The sequence below is a fragment of the Cherax quadricarinatus genome, chromosome 28 (genome assembly GCF_038502225.1).
Source record: "Cherax quadricarinatus isolate ZL_2023a chromosome 28, ASM3850222v1, whole genome shotgun sequence".
In the NCBI taxonomy this organism is placed as follows: domain Eukaryota; kingdom Metazoa; phylum Arthropoda; class Malacostraca; order Decapoda; family Parastacidae; genus Cherax; species Cherax quadricarinatus.
Window position 1 is genome coordinate 16,853,197 of NC_091319.1, and position 23,995 is coordinate 16,877,191.

Below are 23,995 nucleotides of genomic sequence, written 5' to 3' on the forward strand. Positions count from 1 at the left end.
GAAGGGTTGTTGAGGTGGTTCGGACATGTAGAGAGAATGGAGCGAAACAGAATAACTTCAAGAGTGTATCAGTCTGTAGTGGAAGGAAGGCGGGGTAGGGGTCGGCCTAGGAAGGGTTGGAGGGAGGGGGTAAAGGAGGTTTTGTGTGCGAGGGGCTTGGACTTCCAGCAGGCATGCGTGAGCGTGTTTGATAGGAGTGAATGGAGACAAATGGTTTTTAATACTTGACGTGCTGTTGGAGTGTGAGCAAAGTAACATTTATGAAGGGATTCAGGGAAACCGGCAGGCCGGACTTGAGTCCTGGAGATGGGAAGTACAGTGCCTGCACTCTGAAGGAGGGGTGTTAATGTTGCAGTTTAAAAACTGTAGTGTAAAGCACCCTTCTGGCAAGACAGTGATGGAGTGAATGATGGTGAAAGTTTTTCTTTTTCGGGCCACCCTGCCTTGGTGGGAATCGGGCAGTGTGATAATAATAAAATAAAAAAAAAATAATACATTATTCCAGTCGACCAAATTCTTAGCTATTTCACTAGGATTACTTCTATTCTATCGATTGAGCACAAGAAATCGCCAAGTCAACTGTTTCAACTACAAAATAAAGTGACTGGAAATTGGTAATTTGGCCAGTTTAACACAAAGTTCAAAATATTCCAATTTCAAAATAGGATCCAGAATAAACAATGTAGGTATTCCTGGCACTAAACTAACATTTCCTCTGTTCATTAGTTATGTTTTGAGGCTTTACAAATAAATTCCATTTTGATTTTTTATTCACATAATGAATTTTTATTCACACCAAAAAATAGAAGATTTACTGTTATGCAATATTGTAATAATTGTATAAATATCATCACCACATTTATGAATGTATATTAGACCCACCAGCTGGCGTGTATTAGACGTGTGAGGTCGTTTGTTTACTCTTGAACATCGGCAAAAATTTAACATTTCCGCCACTTTGAGCTCAGTTTCAAGCCATTTCCAGTGCTAAAACCAATCAAAATTATCTCTATTTCTGTAAAATGTCTTCCATTCTATCAAATGAGACCAAGAAATCACAAATACAACTATAAAAAACATACAAAAAAACACTGCAAAGTCGCTGTTTTAATCGAAAATCACGGTCTCAGTTTTTTTTCCTCTCATTATACACAGTGTGCTGCAGGATTTGTTTTATGTGGTGCACACATACCACATAGATGTATTCTCTCATATCTAGGCCCAAATTTACCACTCACAGTTTATCAGAGTGAGCTGAGCTCATGACGTAGATCTACGGTTTGGACCCTGAACGTAAAGCCGTAGATCTACGGGACGGACCCTGAAAGGGTTAAAAGAAAGGTCCACTGACATAATTATTCCTAGGTCTCTTATGTGTTCCTTACGTTCTATTTGGTGACCCTCTTGAGTTTTGTATATAGTGCTCCTTTTGAGTTCTTCATTCTTTCCATACCTAAGCAGCTGGAACTTATCACTATTGAACATCATGTTGTTTTCCACTGCCCATTGGAAAACCCTGTTTGTCTTCCTGTACTTTTTCAGTGTCCTCTACCGTACTGACTTTCATGCTTATTTTAGTGTCGTCTGCAAATGATGATACAAAAGTGTGCCAGATGTTTTTGTCTGTCTGCTATGAGGATGAGGAATAGCAGAGGTGCCAGGATAGTGCCTTGGGGCACTGAGCTTTTGACCTCGCTGATGCTGGATCTTGGCCCTGTTCACTACTACTTTTTGTGTTCTGTGTGTTAGGAAACCGAAAATTCATCTGCCTACCTTCCCTGTAATACCCATGGCCTTCATTTTGTGCGCTATCACTCCATGATCGCATTTGTCAAACGCCTTTGCAAAATCTGTGTAAATTGCATCTGCGTTTTGGTCGTCTTCCAGTGCCTCCATAATTCTGTCATAATGGTTCAGCAGCTGTGACAGACATGATTGTCCTGCTCTAAAACCATGCTGGTTCGGATTATGTTGGTTGTGCTGGTCCATGAAATTTGTAACCTGCCGTCTCATCACTTTCAAAGATTTTTATGATGTGAGAGGTTAGGGCTACTGGTCTGTAATTTTTAGCTAGTGCTCTACTACCTCCCTTGTGCAAAGGAGCTATGTCTGCACTCTTTAAAGCCTCCGGTATTTCACCTAGATCTAAGCTCTTTCTCCAAAGAATACTGAGGGCTCGTGCTAGTGGTACTTTGCACTTCTTTATAAATAGAGCATTCCATGAATCTGGTCCAGGTGCTGAGTGAGTGGGCATGTTTTCTATTTCTTTTTCGAAATCTATGGGATTTGTACTAATGTCAGTAAGTTGGTCTGTGCGGCCTTCTTCTGGAGTGAAAAATATTTCTGCATTTTCTACCTTGCTGTCATTTAGTTGGTTGCTGAACACTGACTCATACTGTTCTTTTAGGATTTCACTCATTTCCTGTTCATCGTCAGTATACGAGTCTCCTCTCAGTAGTGGTCCAATTCTACAGGTAGCTCTTAGCTTGGATTTTGCGTAGGAAAAGAAATAATTTGGGTTTCTTGCAATATCCTGTATGGCCTTTTGTTCCTTTTGTACTTCTGTGAGGTATGACATCCTAAGTTTTTGCTCTAATTCAGTGATCTCTCTGCTAAGTCTGTCTTTCCTCTGTTGTAGCATATTTGTGTTTTTAAGCAGTTCAGTAACACGTTTTCTTCTGTACCATCTCCTACGCTCTCCCTCTATATCTGATCTTCCTCTGGGTTTCCTCAATGGTACATGTTTCATACATACTTTGTATGCTTCTGTATTCAGCTTCTCTAGGCACTGGTGGGAATTTAGGGTGCTCATGTCTGATTCCCAGGATGTCTGATAGCTCTGTTTATTTTTTCCCAGTTAATTCTGTGGTTGTTGAAATTAAACTTACTGAACATCCCGTCTCTAACTTTAGCAGTGCAGTTTCCTACCCCTGAGTAAATACAGTGGACCCTTGCATAACGCTATTAATCCGTTCCTGAGAGCTCAATGTTAGGCGAAATTATCGTTAGGCGAATTAATTTTCCCCATAAGAAATAATGGAAATCAAATTAATCCATGCAAGACACCCAAAAGTATGAAATTTTTTTTTTTTTTACCACATGAAATATTAATTTTAATACACACAAACTGAAGAAGACATGCACAGTTACATGACACTTACCTTTACTGAAGATCTGGTGATGATTGATGGGATGGGAGGAGGGAAGTGTGTTGATGGTCTTAGTGTTTAGAAGGGGAATCCCCTTCCATTAGGACTTGAGGTGTCAAGTCCTTTTCTGGGGTCACTTCCCTTCTTCTTTTAATGCCACTAGGACCAGCTTCAGAGTCACTGGACTTCTGTCGCACAACATATCTGTCCATAGAGATCTGTACCTCTCGTTCCTTTGACATTCCTAAAGTGTTTCACAACATTGTCAGTGTAATAGTCACCAGCACGGCTTGCAATAGCTGTCTGAGGGTGATTTTCATCCGTAAAGGTTTGCACTTTAAGCCACATTGCACATATTTCCTTAATCTTTGAAGTAGGCAACTTCTTCAGTTTCTCTCCCCTCCTCCGAAGCAGTTTCCTCAGGTGTGGCCTCTTGCTGTTGAAGATGATCTAGCAGCTCATCTGTGGTTAATTCTTCATTGTCCTCCTCCACCAACTCTTCCACATCCTCCCCACTAACCTCCAACCCCCAAGGACTTTCCCAATGCCACAATTGATTCCTCAACTGGCATACACTTCTCAGGGTTAGCCTCAAATCCTTCAAAATCCCTTTTGTCTACACATTCTGGCCAGTTTCTTCCAAGCAGAGTTCAAGGTCCTCTTAATCACTCTCTCCCAAGCCTTGCCTATAAGGTTTACACAATTGAGGATATTAAAGTGATCTCTCCAAAACTCTTTTCAAGTCAATTGAGTTTCTGAGGTCACTACAAAGCACCTTTCAAACAGAGTTTTTGTGTCCAGTTTTTTGAAGTTTGCAATGACCTGCTGGTCCATGGGCTGCAGGAGAGGAGTGGTATTAGGAGGCAAAAACTTGACCTTAATGAAGCTCGTGTCCCCCACAAAGTCGCTCTGCCACGTCTGAAGGATGACGAGGAGCATTGTCTAATACCAGGAGGCACTTAAGGTCTAATTTATTTTCGATTAGGTAATTTTTCACAGTGGGGGCAAATGCATGGTGTAACCAGTCATAGAAAAAGTCCCTAGTGACCCGTGCCTTACTGTTTGCCCTCCACAGCACACACAAATTAGCCTTGAGGATATTCTTTTGCCTGAACGCTCTGGGAGTTTCAGAGTGATACACCAATAAAGGCTTCACTTTGCAATCACCACTAGCACTGGCACACATTAACAGAGTAAGCCTGTCTTTCATAGGCTTATGTCCTGGGAGTGCCTTTTCTTCCTGAGTAATGTAGGTCCTGCTTGGCATTTTCTTCCAAAACAGGCCTGTTTCGTCACAATTAAACACTTGTTCAGGTTTCAGTCCTTCACTGTCTATGTACTCCTTGAATTCATGCACATATTTTTCAGCTGCTTTGTGGTCCGAACTGGCAGCCTCGCCATGCCTTATCACACTATGTATGCCACTACGCTTCTTAAATCTCTCGAACCAACCTTTGCTGGCCTTAAATTCACTCGCATCATCACTAGTTGCAGGCATTTTTCTAATTAAATCCTCATGCAACTTCCTTGCCTTTTCACTTATGATCGCTTGAGAGATGCTATCTCCTGCTATCTGTTTTTCGTTTATCCACACCAATAACAATCTCTCAACATCTTCTATCACTTGCGATCTCTGTTTCGAAAACGAAGTTGCACCTTTGGCAAGAACAGCTTCCTTGATTGCTGTTTTCTTGGCCACAATAGTAGCGATGGTTGATTGGGGTTTACTCTACAACCTGGCCAGCTCGGAGACACGCACTCCACTTTCATACTTAGCAATGATCTCTTTCTTCATATCCATAGTAATACTCACCCTTATTCCTGTAGGGTTGGCACTTAGAAGCTTTCTTGGGGCCCATGGTCACTTACTTTGCAGGTGAAATCACTAAAAACGCTGTAATAATAAGAAATGTTCCGAGTGTATGCTTGGATGTGACCGTGGAGGCTGGCTTGTAAACAATGCCACCGGCGGAACAAGTGAGGCTGGCTCAGGTCACACATGGACACATCTCGGACGAATCGCATTGAGCGAGTTTTTTACCGCTAGGCGAGGCAAAATTTTAGCATTAAAATGTATCGCTAGGCGGAGTTAACATTATGTGATGCCAACGTTAGGCGAGGGTCCACTGTACTAGTTTGAACATCTATGATGTTATGATCAGAGTAAATAGTTTTGGAAACATTTATGTCTCTGACCAGTTCCTCGTTACACAAATAACCCGCACATAGAAGAGAGGAGCTTACGACGATGTTTCGGTCCGACTTGGACCATTTACAAAGTCACACTAACCAGATGTGGAGCAGGACGGCTATATATAGGCAGGAAGAGGTAGTGGTGGTAGTAGTAATAGTAGTAGTAGTAGTAGTAGTAGTAGTGGGGAACTAAGGAGGAAGAGCCAGTCAAATATAAAGAAAGTGGAGCACTGCAAGGGAGCTAGGTGCCCATAGAGGGAGAGCAAGTGCACAGAGGTGGGGGGAAGGGGAAGTGATGAAATAAATAATGAAGGAACAGAAACATGCGACAGAAGAAACGTCGTCGTAAGCTCCTCTCTTCTATGTGCGGGTTATTTGTGTATCGTTCCAGTCACGGTATTGTGCCTTTTTTTGTTATTCAGTTCCTCGTTGTTTGTGACTATCAAATCCAGGGTATTTTCATTTCTAGTGAGATAAATTACCTGTTGGTTTAAAGAGTACTTTTCACAAAACCTCATTATTTCCTTGATATGTACCTGTTGAGCCAGGGTGTTTCCCGGGGATATTTTTTTTTTTTTTTTTTTTATTATCACACCGGCCGATTCCCACCAAGGCAGGGTGGCCCGAAAAAGAAAAACTTTCACCATCATTCACTCCATCACTGTCTTGCCAGAAGGGTGCTTTACACTACAGTTTTTAAACTGCAACATTAACACCCCTCCTTCAGAGTGCAGGCACTGTACTTCCCATCTCCAGGACTCAAGTCCGGCCTGCCGGTTTCCCTGAATCCCTTCATAAATGTTACTTTGCTCACACTCCAACAGCACGTCAAGTATTAAAAGCCATTTGTCTCCATTCACTCCTATCAAACACGCTCACGCATGCCTGCTGGAAGTCCAAGCCCCTCGCACACAAAACCTCCTTTACCCCCTCCCTCCAACCCTTCCTAGGCCGACCCCTACCCCGCCTTCCTTCCACTACAGACTGATACACTCTTGAAGTCATTCTGTTTCGCTCCATTCTCTCTACATGTCCGAACCACCTCAACAACCCTTCCTCAGCCCTCTGGACAACAGTTTTGGTAATCCCGCACCTCCTCCTAACTTCCAAACTACGAATTCTCTGCATTATATTCACACCACACATTGCCCTCAGACATGACATCTCCACTGCCTCCAGCCTTCTCCTCGCTGCAACATTCATCACCCACGCTTCACACCCATATAAGAGCGTTGGTAAAACTATACTCTCATACATTCCCCTCTTTGCCTCCAAGGACAAAGTTCTTTGTCTCCACAGACTCCTAAGTGCACCACTCACTCTTTTTCCCTCATCAATTCTATGATTCACCTCATCTTTCATAGACCCATCTGCTGACACGTCCACTCCCAAATATCTGAATACGTTCACCTCCTCCATACTCTCTCCCTCCAATCTGATATTCAATCTTTCATCACCTAATCTTTTTGTTATCCTCATAACCTTACTCTTTCCTGTATTCACCTTTAATTTTCTTCTTTTGCACACCCTACCAAATTCATCCACCAATCTCTGCAACTTCTCTTCAGAATCTCCCAAGAGCACAGTGTCATCAGCAAAGAGCAGCTGTGACAACTCCCACTTTGTGTGTGATTCTTTATCTTTTAACTCCACGCCTCTTGCCAAGACCCTCGCATTTACTTCTCTTACAACCCCATCTATAAATATATTAAACAACCACGGTGACATCACACATCCTTGTCTAAGGCCTACTTTTACTGGGAAAAAATTTCCCTCTTTCCTACATACTCTAACTTGAGCCTCACTATCCTCGTAAAAACTCTTCACTGCTTTCAGTAACCTACCTCCTACACCATACACTTGCAACATCTGCCACATTGCCCCCCTATCCACCCTGTCATACGCCTTTTCCAAATCCATAAATGCCACAAAGACCTCTTTAGCCTTATCTAAATACTGTTCACTTATATGTTTCACTGTAAACACCTGGTCCACACACCCCCTACCTTTCCTAAAGCCTCCTTGTTCATCTGCTATCCTATTCTCCGTCTTACTCTTAATTCTTTCAATTATAACTCTACCATACACTTTACCAGGTACACTCAACAGACTTATCCCCCTATAATTTTTGCACTCTCTTTTATCCCCTTTGCCTTTATACAAAGGATATGTACCTGTTGAGCCAGGGTGTTTCCTACAAGATGTTATTCCTCCTTGCCCTATACACGAAATCACAGCTTCCCTATCTTCATCAACATTTAACAATTCCTCAAAATATTCCTTCCATCTTCCCAATACCTCTAACTCTCCATTTAATAACTCTCCTCTCCTATTTTTAACTGACAAATCCATTTGTTCTCTAGGCTTTCTTAACTTGTTAATCTCACTCCAAAACTTTTTCTTATTTTCAACAAAATTTGTTGATAACATCTCACCCACTCTCTCATTTGCTCTCTTTTTACATTGCTTCACCACTCTCTTAACTTCTCTCTTTTTCTCCATATACTCTTCCCTCCTTGCATCACTTCTACTTTGTAAAAACTTCTCATATGCTAACTTTTTCTCCCTTACTACTCTCTTTACATCATCATTCCACCAATCGCTCCTCTTCCCTCCTGCACCCACTTTCCTGTAACCACAAACTTCTGCTGAACACTCTAACACTACATTTTTAAACCTACCCCATACCTCTTCGACCCCATTGCCTATGCTCTCATTAGCCCATCTATCCTCCAATAGCTGTTTATATCTTGCCCTAACTGCCTCCTCTTTTAGTTTATAAACCTTCACCTCTCTCTTCCCTGATGCTTCTATTCTCCTTGTATCCCATCTACCTTTTACTCTCAGTGTAGCTACAACTAGAAAGTGATCTGATATATCTGTGGCCCCTCTATAAACATGTACATCCTGAAGTCTACTCAACAGTCTTTTATCTACCAATACATAATCCAACAAACTACTGTCATTTCGCCCTACATCATATCGTGTATACTTATTTATCCTCTTTTTCTTAAAATATGTATTACCTATAACTAAACCCCTTTCTATACAAAGTTCAATCAAAGGGCTCCCATTATCATTTACACCTGGCACCCCAAACTTACCTACCACACCCTCTCTAAAAGTTTCTCCTACTTTAGCATTCAAGTCCCCTACCACAATTACTCTCTCACTTGGTTCAAAGGCTCCTATACATTCACTTAACATCTCCCAAAATCTCTCTCTCTCCTCTGCATTCCTCTTCTCCAGGTGCATACACGCTTATTATGACCCACTTCTCGCATCCAACCTTTACTTTAATCCACATAATTCTTGAATTTACACATTCATATTCTCTTTTCTCCTTCCATAACTGATCATTTAACATTACTGCTACCCCTTCCTTTGCTCTAACTCTCTCAGATACTCCAGATTTAATCCCATTTATTTCCCCCCACTGAAACTCTCCTACCCCCTTCAGCTTTGTTTCGCTTAGGGCCAGGACATCCAACTTCTTTTCATTCATAACATCAGCAATCATCTGTTTCTTGTCATCCGCACTACATCCACGTACATTTAAGCAACCCAGTTTTATAAAGTTTTTCTTCTTCTCTTTTTTAGTAATTGTATACAGGAGAAGGGGTTACTAGCCCATTGCTCCCGGCATTTTAGTCGCCTCATACGACACGCATGGCTTACGGAGGAAAGATTCTTTTCCACTTCCCCATGGACAATAGAAGAAATAAAAAAGAACAAGAGCTATTTAGAAAAAGGAGAAAAACCTAGATGTATGTATATATATATATGCATGTGCGTGTCTGTGAAGTGTGACCAAAGTGTAAGTAGGAGTAGCAAGATATCCCTGTTATCTTAGCGTGTTTATGAGACAGAAAAAGAAACCAGCAATCCGGGGATATTTCTGGTATAATATTACGTTGTGCCATTTTACATGAGGGAGATTAAAATCTCCAAGGAGTAAAATATTTGGTGTAGGTTTTTCTAGCCTATCCAGATTGCTATCTATCTTACTTAACTGATCTGTGAATTCCTCAGCAGTTGCCGATGGTGGTCTGTATACTAGGATAATTACCAAATTCCTTTTTTCAACTTTAATGACTAGAATTTCTACTATATCATTCGTAGAATTCAGCACTTCTGTGCAACAGGAAGTATCCTTTACATAGATTCCTACTCCTCCCTGTGACCTATTTATTCTATCACATCTATACATGTTGTAGTTTTCTATCTTTATCTCTCCATCCAGAACATCCCTTGTATGTGTTTCTGTAAATGCTCTGAATATGGCATTCGCTTCTGTCAGGAGCCCACTGACATAACTTTGTCATTTTTATTTGATTTCAAACCCTGTATATTTGCAAATATGAAGCAGGAATTACCAAGTGGGATGTTTTGTCTTGCTTTGTGTTTCATTAGTACCACTGGTGGTGTACTACCTGGTATGTCCCCTGGTGTACACAGTGCAAAAATTATAGGGGAATAAATCTATTGCGTATACCTGGTAAAGTGTATGGTAGTTATTATTGAAAGAATTAAGAGTAAGACTGAGAGTAGGATAGCAGATGAACAAGGAGGCTTTAGGAAAGGTAGGGGGGTGTGTAGACCAAGTGTTCACAGTGAAACATATAGGTGAACAGTATTTATATAAAGCTAAAGAGGTTTTTGTGGCATTTATGGATTTGGAAAAGGCATATGACAGAGTGGATAGGGGGGCAATGTGGCAGATGTTGCAGGTATATGGTATAGGAGGTAGGTTACTGAAAGAAGTGAAGAGTTTTTGAGGATAGTAAGGCTCAGGTTAGAGTATGTAGGAGAGAGAGAGGTCATTTCCCAGTAAAAGTAGGCCTTAGACAAGGATGTGTGATGTCACCGTGGTTGTTCAATATATTTATAGATGGGGTTGTAAGAGAAGTGAATACGAGGGTCTTGGCAAGAGGTGTGGAGTTAAAAGATAAAGAATCAAACACAAAGTGGGAGTTGTAACAGTTGCTCTTTGCTGATGACACTGTGCTTTTTGGGAGATTCTGAAGAGAAGTTGCAGAGGTTGGTGGATGAATTTGGAAGGGTATGTAAAAGAAGAAAATTAAAAGTGAATATAGGAAAGAGTAAGGTGATGAGGATAACAAAAAGATTAGGTGATGAAAGGTTGGATATCAGATTGGAGGGAGAGTATGGAGGAGGTGAATGTATTCAGATATTTAGGAGTAGACACGTCAGCAGATGGATCTATGAAGGATGAGGTGAATCATAGAATTGATGAGGGGAAAAGGGCAAGTGGCACACTTAGGAATCTGTGGAGACAAAGAACTTTGTCCGTGGAAGTAAAGAGGGGAATGTATGAGAGTATAGTTATACCAACACTTGTATGGGTGTGAAGCATGGGTGATGAATATTGCAGCGAGGAGAAGGCTGGAGGCTGTGGAGATGTCATGTCTGAGGGCAATGTGTGGTGTGAATATAATGCAGAGAATTCGTAGTTTGGAAATTAGGAGAAGGTGTGGGATTACCAAAACTATTGTCCAGAGGGCTGAGGAGGGGTTGTTGAGGTGGTTTGGACATGTAAAGAGAATGGAACAAAACAAAATGACTTGGAGTGTATAAATCTGTAGTGGAGGGAAGGCGGGGTAGGGGTCGGCCTAGGAAAGGCTGGAGGGAGGGGGGTAAAGGAGGTTTTGTGTGCGAGGGGCTTGGACTTCCAGCAAGCATGCGTGAGCATATTTGATAGTGAATGGAAACAAATGGTTTTTAATACTTGACATGCTGTTGGAGTGTGAGCAAAGTACCATTTATGAAGGGATTCAGGGAAATCGGCAGGCCGGTCTTGAGTCGTGGAGATGGGAAGTACAATGTCTGCACTCTGAAGGATGGGTGTTAATGTTGCAGTTTTATAAACTAGTGTAAAGCACCCCTCTGGCAAGACAGTGATGGAGTGACTGATGATGAGAGTTTTTCTTTTTTGGGTCACCCTGCCTTGGTGGGAATCAGCCGATGTGTTAATAAATAACAAATAAAAAATAAAACTGCAGCGTGTAGAAGAGAAACTGTCTTATGTTGTCGGCGAGCTGTGGGGCTCTGTTGTCCCTCCTTAGTCTTTTTATTTATTTATTTATTTATTTTTTATTTATTTACAATTTTTTTAACATTAGGAAAGGCATTGAAGAAGCAAAATTGGGGAGGGGTGGGGAGATGCACATTCTGGAAGCATCTGACATCAGGATTAACAACTGTGGAGTGAATACTCTGGTTTGGCATTAACAGGATTTGATTGTATCAAATTGTTCAAGACTATGAAGTTAAACACATCTCCAGGCTGAGTGATTGACCACCTCAAACTACTTCAGGGTTAATGGACTGACCACATCATCTTTACCTCTTCTTTTTCTACTGTCTCCATATTTCCACCTATGTATTTGACTGATAACACCTAGTGTGTAGACAAAAAGTTTTAGAATAAAGGTACTTAACTGTTGCACATGTGTCTATTGTATCTACCAGGATCACTTTTAATTTTGTTTTAATTAATTATATACTGTGTAGTTATGGTGACCTATCTTCTTCACTGCTGGGGCAACGTTGGACCTGGGCCGGCCCACTGTTACATCTATGGAAACCCTATTATTAATTTTAAAGCACATCTAGTCACTGGAGCTTGGTTTGAGCACCACCCTTATACATTGGTATTTCAATGTTTTGTTAATAAGCTAGCTGCAAAGATCGTACCTTCCTTTTTTTATGGTTTTACAAATTTTTTTAATGTTGGCTTAAGTTTGAGAGTTTTGGATATGTGGATATTTGGATATATGCTCCAAGTCTAATTCTGTGGTCTCATTTGCCACCCTGTGTGATAAAATAAAACTTCCCTTACCCAATAATACCTGTGGCAAGATCTACCCTAAGCAGTAAAGGGGGGGGGGGAAAGCTGCTGAAATCCAAAGTATTGTCATTAAGAATGGTTGGTACATGTTTATGACAAGATGCAAGGTGACCCAATACAGTGGACCCCCGCATAACGATTTTAATCCGTGCAAGAGGGGTAATTGTTATGCGAAATAATCGGTATGTGAATGAATTTTCCCCATAAGAAATAATGGAAAGAAAATTAATCCGTGCAAGACACCCAAAAGTATGAAAAAACAATTTTTTTACCACATGAAATGTTAATTTTAATACACACAAACTGAAAAAGGCATGCACACTTACATGACACTTACTTTTATTGAAGATCTGGTGATGATTGATGGGATGGGAGGAGGGGAGAGAGAGTGTTAGTGTTTAGAAGGGGAATCCCCTTCCATTAAGACTTGAGGTGTCGAGTCCTTTTCTGGGGTTACTTCCCTTCTTCTTTTAATGCCACTAGGACCAGCTTCAGAGTCACTGGACTTCTTTCGCACAACATATCTGTCCATAGTGGCCTGTACCTCTCGTTCCTTTATGACTTCACTAAAGTGTTTCACAGCATTGTCAGTGTACAGGTTGCCAACACGGCTTGCAATAGCTGTGTGAGGGTGATTTTCATCCATGAAGGTTTGCACTTCAAGCCACTTTGCACAGATTTCTTTAATCTTTGTAGTAGGCAACTTCTTCAATTTCTCTCTCCCCTCCTCTGAACCAGTTTCCTCAGGTCTGGCCTCTTGCTCTTGAAGTTGATCTATCAGCTCATCAGTGGTTAGTTCTTCATTGTCCTCCTCCACCAACTCTTCCACATCCTCCCCACTAACCTCCAACCCCAAGGACTTTCCCAATGCCACAATGGATTCCTCAAGTGGCATAATCCTCTCAGGGTTAGCCTCAAACCCTTCAAAATCCCTTTTGTCTACACATTCTGGCCAGTTTCTTCCAAGCAGAGTTCAAGGTCTTCTTAGTCACTCCCAAGCCTTACCTATAAGGTTTACACAATTGAGGATATTAAAGTGCTCTCTCCAAAACTCTCTTAGAGTCAGTCGAGTTTCTGAGGTCACTACAAAGCACCTTTCAAACAGAGCTTTTGTGTACAGTTTTTTGAAGTTTGCAATAACCTGCTGGTCCATGGGCTGCAGGAGAGGAGTGGTATTAGGAGGCAAAAACTTCACCTTAATGAAGCTCGTGTCCCCATAAAGTCGCTCTGCCACGTCTGTAGGATGACCAGGGGCATTGTCTAACACCAGGAGGCACTTAAGTTCTAATTTCTTTTCAGTTAGGTAATCTTTCACATTGGGGGCAAATGCATGGTGTAACCAGTTATAGAAAAAGTCCCTAGTGACCCATGCCTTACTGTTTGCCCTCCACAGCACACACAAATTATCCTTGAGGACATTCTTTTGCCTGAACGCTCTGGGAGTTCCAGAGTGATACACTAATAAAGGCTTAACTTTGCAATCACCACTAGCATTGGCACACATCAACAAAGTCTGTCTTTCATAGGCTTATGTCCTGGGAGTGCCTTTTCCTCCTGAGTAATGTAGGTCCTGCTTGGCATTTTCTTCCAAAACAGGCCTGTTTCATCACAATTAAACACTTGTTCAGGTTTCAGTCCTTCACTGTCTATGTACTCCTTGAATTCATGCACATATTTTTCAGCCGCTTTGTGGTCCGAACTGGCAGCTTCACCATGCCTTATCACACTATGTATGCCACTACGCTTCTTAAATCTCTCAAACCAACCTTTGCTGGCCTTAAATTCACTCACATCATCACTAGTTGCAGGCATTTTTTTAATTAAATCCTCATGCAACTTCCTAGCCTTTTCACATATGATCGCTTGAGAGACGCTATCTCCTGCTAGCTGTTTTTCATTTATCCACACCAATAAGAGTCTCTCAACATCTTCCATCACTTGCGATCTTTGTTTCGAAAACACAGTTAAACCTTTGGCAAGAACAGCTTCCTTGATTGCCTTTCTGGTGCCCACAATAGTAGCGATGGTTGATTGGGGTTTCTTGTACAACCTGACCAGGTCGGCGATATGCACTCCACTTTCATACTTATCAATGATCTTTTTCTTCATTTCTATTGGAATTCTCACCCTTATTGGTGTACGGTTGGCACTAGAAGCTTTCTTTGGGCCCATGGTCACTTATTTTCCAGAAACAGCACCGAAAACACTGTAATAATACGAAATATTCCGATTGTATGCTTGGATGTTACCGCGGAGGCTGGCTGGTAAACAATGGCACGGGCGGCACATGTGAGGCTGGCTGAGGGCGCACATTGGACGCGTCTCGGACGAAAATCGGTGAGCGGGTTTTTAAGCGGTATGCGCGGCAAAATTTTTGCGATTAAAGCAAGCGGTATGCGGATTAATCGCTATGTGATGCCATCGTTATGCGGGGGTCCACTGTATTAATATTGCCAAAGCTTTAGTCATACTGTAGCAAAATGCCCTCATAATGATAGTTTACCAAAATGTGTTTTATTGTGCTGGTGATCATAAGTCTAAAATTGTGACAGTAAATCATCTCCCTGTGGTACAGCCTCTCCTCACATAGCGACATACTTGTTTACCGATGCCTCGGACTTACAACAGGCTCTCTGACCAGTAGTTATACCTAAATAATGTATATTAGAGCTGATTTCCTCTGTTTTGTTAATTTCAATATTTTTTTTTATTAACACATTGGCCAATTCCCACCAAGGCAGGGTGGCCTGAAAAAGAAAAACTTTCATCATCATTCGCTCCATCACTGTCTTGCCAGAGGGGTGATCTACACTACAGTTATAAAAGTGCAACATTAACACCCCTCCTTCAGACTGTAGACACTATACTTCCCATCTCCAGGACTTGAGTCCGGCCTGCCGGTTTCCCCGAATTTCTTCATAAATGTTACTTTGCTCACACTCCAACAGCATGTCAAGTATTAAAAACCATTTGTCTCCATTCACTCCTATCAAATACGCACATGCACGCTTGCTGGAAGTCCATGCCCCTCCCACAAAAAATCTCCTTTACCCCCTCCCTCCAACGCTTCCTAGGCCGACCCCTACCCAGCCTTCCCTCCACTACAGATTTATACACTCTCGAAGTCATTCTGCTTTGTTTCATTCTTTCTACATGTCCAAACCACCTCAACAACCCCTCCTCAGCCCTCTGGATAATAGTTTTGGAAATCCCACACCTTCTCCTAATTTCCAAACTACGAACTCTCTGCATTATATTCACACCACACATTGCCCTCAGGCTTGACATCTCCACTGCCTCCAGCCTTCTCCTCGTTGCAACATTCACCACCCATGCTTCACACCCCTCATAAATTCTGTGATTCACCTCATCCTTCATAGATGCATCTGCTGACACGTCCACTCCTAAATATCTGAATACATTCACCTCCTCCATACTCTCCCTCCAATCTGATATCCAACCTTTCATAACCTAATCTTTTTATCCTCTTAACCTTACTCTTTCCTATATTCACTTTTAATTTTCTTTTACATACCCTACCAAATTCATCCACCAACCTCTTCAACTTCTCTTCAGAATCTCCCAAAAGCACAGTGTCATCAGCAAAGAGGAACTATGACAACTCCCACTTTGTGTTTGATTCTTTATCTTTTAACTCCACATCTCTTGCCAAGAACCTTGCATTCACTTCTCTTACAACCCCATCTATAAATATTTTGAACAACCACAGTGACATCGCACATCCTTGTCTAAGGCCTGCTTTTACTGGGAAATAGTCCCCCTCTCTCCTACGTACTCTAACCTGAGCCTCACTATCCTCGTAAAAACTCTTCACTGCTTTCAGTAACCTACCTCCCATACCATACACCTGCAACATCTGCCACATTGCCTCCCTATCCACCCTGTCATATGCCTTTTCCAAATCCATAAATGCCACAAAAACCTCTTTAGCCTTACCTAAATACTGTTCACTTATGTTTCACTGCAAACACTTGGTCTACACAACTCCTACCTTTCCTAAAGCCTCCTTGTTCATCTGCTATCCTACTCTCTGTCTTACTCTTAATTCTGTCAATAATAACTCTACCATACACCTTACCAGGTATAGTCAACAGACTTATTCCCCTATAATTCTTGCATTCTTTTATCCCCTTTGCCTTTATACAAAGGAACTATGCATGCTCTCTGCCAATCCCTAGGTACCTTACCCTCTTCCATACATTTATTAAATAATAGCACCAACCACTCCAAAACTATATCCCCTCCTGCTTTTAACATTTCTATCTTTATCCCATCAATCCCATCTGCCTTACCCCCTTTCATTCTACCCATTGCCTCATGAACTTCCCTTACACTCACAACTGGCTCTTCCTCACTCCTACAAGATATTACTCCTCCTTGCCATGTACATGAAATCACAGCTTCCCTATCTTCATCAACATTTAACAATTCCTCGAAATATTCCCTCCATCTTCATGATACCTCTAACTCTCCGTTTAATAACTCTCCTCTCCTATTTTTAACTGTCAAATTCATTTGTTCCCTAGGCTTCCTCAACTTATTAATCTCACTCCAAAACTTTTTCTCATATTCAACAAAATTTGTTGATAACATCTCGCCCACTATTTCATTTGCTCTCTTTTTACATTGCTTCACCACTGTCTTAAACTCTCTTTTTCTTTCCATATACTTTTATTGCATTTATGGATTTAGAAAAGGCATATGATAGAGTGGATAGGGGAGCAATGTGGCAGATGTTGCAAGTATATGGAATAGGTGGTAAGTTACTAAATGCTGTAAAGAGTTTTCATGAGGATAGTGAGGCTCAGGTTAGGGTGTGTAGAGGAGAGAGACTACTTTCCAGTAAAAGTAGGTCTTAGACAGGGATGTGTAATGTCACCATGGTTGTTTAATATATTTATAGATGGGGTTGTAAAAGAAGTAAATGCTAAGGTGTTCGGGAGAGGGGTGGGATTAAATTGTGGGGAATTAAATACAAAATGGGAATTGACAGTTACTTTTTGCTGATGATACTGTGCTTATGGGAGATTCTAAAGAAAAATTGCTAAGGTTAGTGGATGAGTTTGGGAGTATGTGTAAAGGTAGAAAGTTGAAAGTGAACATAGAAAAGAGTAAGGTGATGAGGGTATCAAATGATTTAGATAAAGAAAAATTGGATATCAAATTGGGGAGGAGTAGTATGGAAGAAGTGAATGTTTTCAGATACTTGGGAGTTGACGTGTCGGCGGATGGATTTATGAAGGATGAGGTTAATCATAGAATTGATGAGGGGAAAAAAGGCGAGTGGTGCATTGAGGTATATGTGGAGACAAAATACGTTATCTATGGAGGCAAAGAAGGGAATGTATGAAAGTATAGTAGTACCAAGACACTTATATGGGTGTGAAGCTTGGGTTGTGAATGCAGCAGCGAGGAGGCGGTTGGAGGCAGTGGAGATGTCCTGTCCAAGGGCAATGTGTGGTGTAAATATTATACAGAAAATTCGGAGTGTGGAAATTAGGAGAAGGTGTGGAGTTAATAAAAGTATTAGTCAGAGGGCTGAATAGGGGTTGTTGAGGTGCTTTGGTCATTTAGAGAGAATGGATCAAAGTAGAATGACATGGAGAGCGTATAAATCTGTAGGAGAAGGAAGGCGGGGTAGGGGTCGTCCTCGAAAAGGTTGGAGGGAGGGGGTAAAGGAGGTTTTGTGGGCGAGGGGCTTGGACTTCCAGCAAGCGTGCGTGAGCATGTTAGAAAGGAGTGAATGGAGACGAATGGTATTTGGGACCTGACGATCTGTTGGAGTGTGAGCAGGGTAATATTTAGTGAAGGGATTCAGGGAAATCCGTTATTTTTATATAGCCGGACTCTAGTCCTGGAAATGGGAAGTACAATGCCTGCACTCTAAAGGAGGGGTTCAGGATATTAGCAATTTGGAGGGATATGTTTGTGTATCTTTATATTTATATGCTTCTAAGCTGTTGTGTTCTGAGCACCTCTGCAAAAACAGTGATTATGTGTGAGGTGAAAGTGTTGAATGATGAAAATATTTTCTTATTGGGGATTTTCTTTCTTTTTTGGGTCCCATGCCTCGGTGGGAGACAGCCGACTTGTTAAAAAAAAAAAAACTTCCCTCCTTGCATAACTTCTACTTTGTAAAAACCTCTCATATGCTAACTTTTTCTCCCTTACTACTCTCTTTACATCGTCATTCCACCAATCGCTCCTCTTCCCTCCCACACCCACTTCCCTGTAACCACACACTTCTGCTGAAAACACTAACACTACATTCTTAAACCTACTCCATACATCTTCGATCCCATTGCCTATGCTCTCGCTATCCCATTTATCCTTCAATAGTTGTTTATATCTTACCCTAACTGCCTCCTCTTTTAGTTTATACACCTTCACCTCTCTTACTTGCTGCTTCCATTTTCCTTGTATCCCATCTACCTTTTATCTCACTGTAGCTACAACTAGAAAGTGATCTGATATATCTGTGGCCCCTCATAAACATGCACATCCTGAAGTCTACTCAACAGTCTTTTATTTACCAATACTTAGTCCAACAAACTACTGTCATTACGCCCCACATCATATCTTGTATACTTATTTATCCTCTTTTTCTTAAAATACGTATTACCTATAACTAAACCCCTTTCTATACAAAGTTCAATCAAAGGGCTTCCATTATCATTTACACCTGGCACCCCAAACTTACCTACCACACCCTCTCTAAATGTTTCTCCTACTTTAGCATTTAGGTCCCCTAAATGCCAAAGGTTCAAAGGTTCCTATACATTCGCTTAACATCTCCCAAAATCTCTCTCTCCTCTACACTCTCTTATCCAGGTGCATACACGCTTATTATGACCCACTTTTCACATCTGACCCTTATTTTAATCCACATAATCCTTGAATTTACACTTATATTCCCTCTTCTCCTTCCATAACTGGTCCTTTAACATTATTGCTACCCCTTCCTTAGCTCTAACACTCTCAGATACTCCTGACTTAATCCCATTTATTTTCTCCCCACTGAAACTTGCCTACCCCCTTGAGCTTTGTTTCACTTAGGGCCAGGGCATCCAACTTCTTTTCATTCATAACATCAGCAATCAATATACAACATCAATTTCAATATACAGTACACAATTGTATAAACATTTAAAAATATTCCAGAAATGTTATAAATGGTGCAAAGGCAACATTAAAACAATATCAGAGATGGTTGACACAAACCCAATACAACTATAGTATGCTCCTCACTTAGCAACGAATTCTTTTAACGACGTAGTCTTAGGAACGGAACTCCGTCGTCAATTGAGGAGAAGCTGTATCAGTTGTTCCTGCAGAGATTCTCCTCTGGGCACAATTCACCACCTTGGATCTAGCTCAGGCTGTCCAGTGATGGTGTTGCAGCATCACAAATTGATGGAGAATACAAACTTTACAGCCTTAAACTTCCAAAATCTTCAAGTTCTTCTAAACCCTCATATGTAGCATTATTGAATATCCAGTTAACAAGAAGTTCTAAAGTTCTTAATGAGTTATCTCTTGATATTTTATGTCTGGCAGAAAGTTGGCTGTTGTCTGATATGGCAGTGGTTGCAATTGCTCTCTCTAACTTGGGATATTGGAATTGTAGTCATTTATTCTTCTTTGCTGTCGAGTGTTCATCATATACTAATTGGACATTCTGTTGTCATTTGAGGTAATGGAGCTAGTAGCAAATTGTCATCAGAAGATTGAGAGAATGATGGTCGTTTTGTTTTGGCACCGATGGCACACATTCCTTATTTATTTATTTATTTATTTATTTAAAAATTTGAGCACACATACAGAGGTACAAAAAATACAGATAAGAGCAGCATGCCAAAGCCACTTATACTATGCATAGCATTATGGGCTGGCTTAAAATTAACTTAAGATTAACTAAGCAGTGATGAAATCAGTGATAAAACATTAATGTAAACAGATTACTATAAAGCACAAGTGAGTATTACAAAGACAGGTCATATGGTTGTATGCATTGTTGTACATTCAGTAGAATGGAGTATTCTGTTAGGTAGTGTACGTATTTAAAAAATAATAAAGTTAGATTGGGTTTTAGGTTTAACATTTATGTGATATAATTGTGAGAAACATTTAAGATATACAATTCATAAGGTTCAGTTATTCAGTATTTATTTGGTTTTGGGTGAGTAAGTGATCTTTGAGAAGAGACTTGAATTTATAAACAGGTAATGAATTCCAGATTTTAGGGCCTTTTATGTGCATTGTGTTTTTGCATAGTGTGAGATGGACACGAGGAACATCAAAGAGTGATCTGTGCCTTGTGTTATGGTCATGTGTTCTGTTGAGGTTGGCAAGGAGATGTTTGAGGGGAGGGTTAATATCAGAGTTAAGTGTTCTATGTATGTAATAGGTGCAGTAATAAGTATGGATGTTTTGTATGGTGAGTAGGTTTAGTGTATTGAATATTGGTGGAGTGTGCTGCCTATAGTGAGAATTTGTTATCATTCTAACTGCAGCCTTTTGTTGGGTAATTAGTGGTCTGAGATGGTTACTTGTTGTTGAGCCCCATGCACAAATTCCATAGGTGAGATAGGGGTAAATAAGAGAGTGATATAGGGCCAGGAGGGCTGACTGTGGAGCATAGTACCGTATCTTCGATAGTATGCCTACAGTCTTGGAAATTTTCTTAGAAATTTGTTGTATATGTGTATGAAATTTGAGTCTATTATCAAGGTGGATTCCTAAGAATTTTCCCTCTGTTAGCTTTGTGATAGGTGATCCGTTTATCATTATGTTAAGAGGGACATCTGTAGCTCTGTTACCAAACTGAATGAAGTAGGTTTTGTCAATGTTTAGTGTAAGTTTTAGTCCTCATCCAGGTAGATATTTTCTGTAATTCGGTATTTACAGTATTGGCTAGTGTGACTGGGCTCGGGTGGGAGAAGACGTATGTAGTGTCATCTGCAAATAGTGTGGGTTTGAGTAATTGCGAAGCATTTGGTAGGTCATTTATGTATAGGAGAAAGAGAAGAGGGCCAAGGACACCTTGTTTCTTGATGAAATTGGTTTTCCTATTGAATACTTTGCAATGAGCATTAGTCATTCTGGTGTGTTAAGTATAGTACGTACTTGGCATTTTTTACAAAAATTACTTTTTGACCACTGGTGGCAGTTTTGAAACAGATTGCTAATTTAATTTTTGGAGAAGACATTCTTTACTTCTGATAAATGTCTGTTAGTGAGGCTGGGGGCACTTATGTAAATGTGTAGACTTTTTCAATTTATCATTTGACTTATCGAACTAATTATTATTTTGAAATTTATATATTTGTAAATGATTTTTCTTTTATAAGGTGCAAAGAACTGCTTAGAAATTAATGTTATTTTGACAGTGGTATTATTTAGGTGCTTAGTGTTGAGTCTGTGTGTATAGCAGTGTTTACGTATTTTAATTTTCTTGAACTGTAAATTGGTGCACAGATTTTGTTTTACGAATAATTTTTCGTATTTTTTTTTAAGTTTTGACGCGTCGAGTCATTATAATGCGACCCAGACTGTTTTTGGATGCCATTTTAATACAATTTACAAAAAATTTGTTTGTGACCTATAGTATGGTATAGAACAGGGATACCTTCTTCGATGATCATAACACGAACGATAACAGTGCCTAGTTTAAGAGTGAGGGCTTCCTTGTTTTTATGAAAGTTAATTTCTTGTACAGCTTTGAGATGTAATATGCTGAAAGTATTTATAAACAAGAAATTTGGCACTGGTTTTCAGGATGGACACAGTTCTTATGAGGATGACAATGTGTTTGTGGTAGACCCTGGGGAAAGAGGGGAGGGGTCAGGGGAAGAGAAGACCCCGTCATCCTCTTCATCATCCTCTCACCATTCGACTACTACAGCCTTCACACGATTTTCTCGTGACACAAATAGATGCTCTGTTCAGGTAAAGTCTTCTCTGATTAGCAAGAATGTTATTAATCAAGTATAATATCTTGAATTTAACATTTTAACTTAAAATTTGGCTATACCTTTCAGTGTGAAAACTAGGCTATTTAGTTGCACCGCCATGTCACCCAGCAAGTTGTATCCCAATTTTAACTGCTAGGTCTGAAAGGAAATTAATTCCTTTGTGACATATATGCCATTCCATTAAATAATTCATGGCAAGAAAAGGGAGTTTCATTGATCCTTATTATCTAATTCTCTTCCAAGATTATCCTTTCATCTGTGTCCAGTGAACTAGTATGCATAATTTTTCATACCTTCAGATATGCAATGCGCCAAATATTTTTGACCTAAGCTCATCTGTTTGGGTCTCCTACTATCTCCTCATGCCTTTGGAAAAAAATGTGACTAGGCAGGTCCACGTAGTGTATCGTGGGGTAACACTGCCTAACTAGCATAAGTAAACAGTAAAACCAGAACCTGTTTTTCCACCACCAGCTTTCCTACCAGCAAACAGTATGTGGAGCTTGCAGGAAGGTGCCTTAATTATTTGCTCCAATTTATGCTAGATACCCTTTGTAAAGCAACATTGGGCTATGCATTTCTCTGTTTGAAGTACTAAAGCATCTTAAAATGCATCTAATATCATAAGAAAGTAATGTACACATTGTTAAGCATTAAAAATAATAGAAACTGAATAACAATCATAATTTGGCATCGGTAAACAAGCATCGCTGGTGCACTTATGCCAATGTTGCCAACGAATGATAATTTTTTTGAGACCTTCAACACTAAAATCATTAGTTTTTATCAGATTCCACTCATTTTTAATCTTATTTGATTCTTAAAAATGTATTTTCACTCTTAAGAAAAATATCTTTATTTCTCAAAATCTTGTCATACATAGGAATTTTAATTTCTGGATGTGCCACAGTTAGGGGGTTAAGAAGCTGACCCTGTCTCAATATGTATCCTGTCCACCTAAGACAAGCATGTTAGTCTTATCTGACGTCTATATACAGGTGTGTCTACATTCGCGAGGGTTAGGGGATCAAGAACCTCGCGAATGTTAACAAATCGTGAATGTTTGGTGCACAGTTATATTGTAGGGAAATATAATAATAGCATTTACTTACCCAAACAGTACTGCTTCTTCAACCTATTGAACCATGAACAATTATAAAACACATGAAAACATCGTAAAATATTGTACTAGTGCCAGCCCTTTGGTAAAGGAGAGAAAGACTATAGAATTCAAGAAAGAACTTGTAGCAGAGTACCAAAGTGGAGGAGGAAGAGAATGGGGAGAATGTGCCTTCTTCAGTGATTCTGTGATATGTATGATACTAAAGCAGCAGGAGTCAATAAAGGCTATAGTGCCAGCTAGAAATAAAGTGTAGCATTAACAGTGTAGCAAGTAAGTTAAGCAATTAATCAATAGAAAAAGGACAGCACGAATCTAACTCCTCCAATGTTGTTGGAGTTATATAGGGCGACTGACAACACTGTCCTCTCTAGTCTCTACCACCTTAGCTGCCACCTCTACCACTATGTAAGGCTTATCTTTCAGTGGCCCTTACACACCCAACAACACAACACTCATGACATAATAACATATTTTATTCATTCTAGAGTATGTCGTGTTTCTGTGTTATTAATATTCTTTAGTATGTTATATTAGATGAATTGTGATAGATAAATAAGCCATAGAGATGATATTTAGTGTCATATTGAAGGACTGTCTTTTCCTATCTTCAAACAAACTCTGCCACTGCCACAATTCCTATCATATGTAATGACACGTGTATTTT

At 40.3% G+C, this 23,995-nt stretch overlaps 1 protein-coding gene across 35 annotated transcripts in view; it reads left to right on the forward strand.

Annotated features, from left to right (window-relative positions):
* Positions 1-23,995, forward strand: part of baz (par-3 family cell polarity regulator) — a 713,284-nt gene that overhangs the window by 525,597 nt on the left and 163,692 nt on the right. For 29 of the 35 annotated variants that reach the window (XM_053782976.2, XM_053782958.2, XM_053782965.2 and 26 more), the window contains one exon: positions 22,012-22,182. The exons of the other annotated variants lie outside the window; for them this stretch is intronic. In XM_053782976.2, the coding sequence (XP_053638951.1) occupies positions 22,012-22,182 (171 nt within the window). The remainder of the gene's footprint in view (positions 1-22,011; positions 22,183-23,995) is intronic. 35 annotated transcript variants of the gene reach the window in all.